This window comes from Nelumbo nucifera, chromosome 5, assembly GCF_055504915.1.
Source record: "Nelumbo nucifera cultivar China Antique chromosome 5, China Antique-T2T, whole genome shotgun sequence".
Lineage (NCBI taxonomy): Eukaryota > Viridiplantae > Streptophyta > Magnoliopsida > Proteales > Nelumbonaceae > Nelumbo > Nelumbo nucifera.
In genome coordinates, this window is record NC_142653.1 from 21,361,815 (window position 1) to 21,366,512 (window position 4,698).

Genomic DNA, 4,698 nt, shown 5'->3' on the forward strand with positions numbered 1-4,698 from the left:
AAGACGACAGCTTGTAATTGAAGCTCATACCTCGGATTCTCCACATAACGAGCTTAAGAGTAGAAGCCATGTTGATTTTGTATAAAGGCTCAGTTTGGGAAGAGTAAGAGTATAAACACAAATACAAATATGTTCAGACTTCAGAGTGCAAATATGAACATGTTCACCGCAAATTGCATCGAACATATTTGTATTTGCACTCTTCCCAAACTGAAGGCCTGAGAAAAAACTAGTGAAGATCCAAAACTCAACGAAAAAGGCAGAGTGCAAAAAAATGTTGTGATCCCCAACTTTGTTACTAACTTCAAAACTGAAGTAACCCAAACAAGAAACAACTGAAAAGATCAATAGAAGCTATCTGTTTGCCTCCATGCACAGTTGCATATATATAGTTGCAGTACACAGGCATGTAAATGAGCCGTAACTGGTGAACTCCGAGCGGCAAATCCTAAAAAAGAAACAAACATAAAGATGGTAGCTTGGTGATCATGTTTTGTGTACATTACGTGAAAAAGGGAGTGAATCCGAATGTTTGATCAACTCAATCCCTTCTTTGGTTCCCGGATTGGTTCATGTCTGCAGAGTCACCGCTTGAGGAGCCATCCCCATACTCACTGCTAGACATTTCCTGGCTTTCCAATGCCATCTTTCTAAACTTTATCATGTCTGCGTTATATGCGTTCGCATCATATTCTGAGCTACCAATCACGCCAAACACCGTACTTTGCCCGGGCTTCACCCCTTCGTTCAAGTCATCCAGCGAGACGTCGCCTTCCAAAGCACGCACAATCTGCTCGATAGAATGCGTCAATGTTATTCGTTTGTTCATTTTCTAAAGCACGCACACACAATCTGCTTGGTAGAATGCATCAATTCTGGTCGTGACCCGATAATTTGAAATTTGGCCATGCTTTACTAAAGTTTCATACCTGACTCATTTTTGGGCGCCTCCTTGCAGAATGACGAATGCTTGCAGCAGCACATGTTACCATGTTTGCCATCTCACTGGGTTCATACCTGTTCTCCAAGCGTGGATCCACCAGCTGACTATAGTTGCCATCAGTCATAGCACGTGTTAAGATAGGTCTTGCCTGTTTATCACGTCAACAAATCAAAACATTACTGCTGGAAAATCGATGTGTAAAGCCAACAAGAAAAGAGAAGAACAATATGAAGTTGATACAAACCCAATCCACTAAGCTATCTTCCATGTATGTATTGGTGGTATCCACCGGACGTCGTCCCGTGATCAGTTCTAATAGCATTACACCAAATGAGAAAACATCAGATTTCTCAGTTAGCTTGCCACTCGATGCATACTCAGGAGCCAAATACCTGTATTTTGATCAGCAAAGATTAATCTCAGATATAATTAATGGATTTCCATCAGAGTTTCATCATGCAATCCAGCTATGCAGCCCGAATATTGTTTAGATGATCTCACCCAAATGTTCCCATGACACGCGTGGAGACATGGGTATAATTGTCTGAAGACAGCTTTGCCAGTCCAAAATCTGCCACCTGCACTCCAACGCATATTATCAGTTCTGTAGATTCCAGGAACCACATATGCAGTGACTAAGAAGACAGAATGCATGAATGATGAACACAAACCATGGCCTCAAAATTATGGTCGAGCAGAATATTTGCAGCTTTAATGTCACGATGGATGATTCTAGGGTGACCTGCAAGTAATAGGATTCAAGCTAAATGAAGCCAGGAGAGAGAAAAACAGAAAAGAAAATTCCATATGATCGATCACATACAGTCTTCGTGAAGGTAGGCAAGTCCCTTAGCCGATCCTAGTGCAATTTTTACTCTTGTTGGCCAATCCATGGTTGGAAGGTTCTTGCCTGTGACAGTGAGGAGAAGTTATTATGAACATCTGAGAAGAAATGGTGCAAAAGAATACGAAGGCTTGTTTGGGAGTGTAGAGAGCATACTATAAAGGTGGTACTCCAGCGTCTTGTTTGGAACATATTCATAGACCAACATCCGCTGCCCACCAGCTATGCAGTAGCCAACAAGGGAAACCAGGTGACGGTGATGGACACGACTGATAATTTCAACTTCTGCCTGGAACTCCCTCTCTCCTTGCCCGCTACCTGACTTCAGACTCTTCACTGCTACCTGCTTTCCATTTGCCAACACTCCCTTGTGTACAAATCCGAACCCACCTTGACCCAATAGGTTGGCCTGAGAGAACCCACCAGTTGCAGCCGCTAGCTCATCATAAGTGAATGTACTCTTGTTGAATCCAAGAGCAATGTTGGGGGATGGAGGTGGCAAAGGGGGATGATGTGGACCCGAGTAATTTGAGCTCATCTCACCGCTGCTGCTCATCATGGGTGGAGGTGGAGGTGGTGCATGCCACCCTCCGACTGGTGGTGATGGAACCTTCATACCGTGCTCCATTGATTGGGGACTGTTGTAGTAATTTGGCGGCATTGGACTGTTGTAATATTCACCAACTACAACGATCATAAATCAACAGGAAGAACAACAGTTAAAACTTTGTCCAGATGATATCCTAGCTAAGAATTGGTGGTGCAACATAAATATTTCAGCTATTATTTAATTTCCATCATTTTCATAGTGAAAATATTATGGTTCACACCTTCTAATTTGTTCTGATGTAAATTATATTGCTCGTAAAAGGGTAGAAAATGCAGGTCATGCATTTCAGCTTGGAAATCTCAAGTTTACATTGAAACATGAGCAGCAGCCGATGAGCAGTACCAAGTACTAACCGAAGTGGGATTAAGACTGAGTACCTTTGACTGGTCCACGAGCAGGATCCATGTAGTAATGCATCTGATCATGTGACCTTCTCTTCCTCTTGCAGAAGCAGTACACGCACATGACGATCATAAGTACCAGTACTACTGACACCCCAACTGTAATTCCTATTATCAAGGGTATCTTGTCATCACTAGAGGACATTGAGGAACTAGAATTCGAGGATTTGTTAGTACGTGACGATGGGGTCTTAGTTGGCGGTGACAGTGCCCCAGAAGAAGAAGATGATGATGACTTGGGGGGACTTGGAGGTGACAGAAAAGGAACATTGCCGGATGATGGAGGCGAACGACTAGACTTCTTGTTTGTAGGAGGAGATGGGGATGAATCGTCGTTGTCGTCGGATGGAGGTTGGGGCGGTTTCTTTTTAGATGGTGGTTTTTTGGGGGATGATGAGGTTGGTGGAGGTGGTGGCGGTGAGGTCTCTGGTTCTGATTCTTCTTCTGATGGTGATGGTGGTGACTCTGGAGGTGGTGACGATGATGTTGGAGGTGCTGGTGGTGATGATGATGATGATGGGGGGGTCGGTGAATCTGAAGTTTCTGGCGACGGAGCAGTCACAGGGGACGAAGCCATTGTGCTAACGAATTTCCGGCTAGACTAATGTCGAAGCTGCCGGAAAAAAACTCCACCCAACCTGTAACTGCTCGTCTATTCAAGCGAGAAACCCTGAAAGTTCCCAAATATACAGAGCTGTTATTACCTTTCATGGGGAAATAATAATAAAGAAACCTCAACAAGTACTGTATCTCACGTTCTATCTCGTATAGAGAAGATAGAGATAGATAAATCGTAGACATAGTTAATTAGATAGAGATAGAGATAGAGATAGAGATAGCACCTGAGTTAACAGCCTTGGAAGAGATTCGTCCTTCCCCCCAGTCACCACCACCGGAGGAGCGAGCATTTCCGCATCCTTTTAATTGGGCTTTGCTCAGTCATACTTCAAAGGCCCACAAAAGCCGCCTCTCTCACTGTCTCACACCCCAAGAACGAAAAGGAAAAAAAACTGACTATTCATAATCAATCTCCTCTCCGTTGTCTCTGCCACCTTTCGTTTGGGTTGAGTTTGTTATCGGGTTTACCTATTCTTGGCCTGTGATTATGCGTCAATAGTCACATTTGGACCAGATTAATTCTGGGTGGCCTAATCAATGGAAATGCTTTTGCAGGTTGCACCTAGGAACACTTGTAAGAAAGTTGGCCCCATATTGCACTTGCGGTTATTAATTTCCGTACGTACGAGCGTTCTTCGTTGAAGAGCCAAGTTTTCAGAACAATTTCCTACTATGATTCGTGACTGTGTGGGCTCGGTCCAGGAAATGGGAACAAGCTCACCCCTTTTGTTTACAGATTAAATTGCATCAAACCCAGTAAAAATGCATATCTTGCATACCTCTATGTGAGACCAAAACCAGACGTAAGGCTGTATTATTTGCACTGATGCAAAATTATGATAATGCATCAGTGCAAATGAATAAAAAAAAAGACTTGAATAAAGTAAAATCCAAAACAAACTTAAATCAGAATTTGCATTTTTTACATTTACACTCCCATGCATTTGTACATGTACAAGTGCAAATAAAATTGCACTACAACCAAACGCAGCCTATGGCCTTTTGTGCACAAATCCGTCTCTTTCTTCCCCGTTTATATTCTCATCTGATAACTCAAATGTTCCTTTCTTTCATCCACTCTGTTCCCCTAGTCGTTACCCAGTCCATTTAACATATATGATCCAATTCCTTATATAATTTATTCTGGGCAAAATCTATGACTCACCTATTGCACTTGTAGCAGAAGATGTTAACCAACTTTGGTTCACGTTTTATTAAACGTTGAAGTATACTTTGTTAAATGTTATAATATATTTTGTGAAACGTAAACCAACGAAAATTA

General features: G+C 42.5%; 1 protein-coding gene across 1 annotated transcript; it reads right to left on the reverse strand.

The window, feature by feature from the left end:
• Positions 1-265: 265 nt before the first annotated feature.
• LOC104595721 (proline-rich receptor-like protein kinase PERK15) lies at positions 266-3,838 on the reverse strand. The gene is made up of 9 exons (XM_010256579.3): positions 3,641-3,838; positions 2,775-3,468; positions 1,944-2,471; positions 1,767-1,853; positions 1,615-1,685; positions 1,445-1,521; positions 1,188-1,335; positions 930-1,091; positions 266-790 (listed from the first exon to the last, which is right to left on the reverse strand). The coding sequence occupies exons 2-9, from the start codon at positions 3,373-3,375 to the stop codon at positions 542-544; spliced, it is 1,923 nt and encodes a 640-aa protein (XP_010254881.1). The 5' UTR covers positions 3,376-3,468; positions 3,641-3,838; the 3' UTR covers positions 266-541.
• Positions 3,839-4,698: the final 860 nt, after the last annotated feature.

What these genes read in the sequence shown, in the direction of transcription:
- LOC104595721 (XM_010256579.3), bottom strand. Translation starts at nt 3,375, where the DNA reads ATGGCTTCGTCCCCTGTGACTGCTCCGTCGCCAGAAACTTCAGATTCA. An exon ending in GCTGGAGTACCACCTTTATA is followed by an intron (nt 1,854 to 1,943) that starts GTATGCTCTCTA and finishes TCACTGTCACAG; the next exon opens with GCAAGAACCTTCCAACCATG. An exon ending in GGCGCCCAAAAATGAGTCAG is followed by an intron (nt 791 to 929) that starts GTATGAAACTTT and finishes TCTATCGAGCAG; the next exon opens with ATTGTGCGTGCTTTGGAAGG.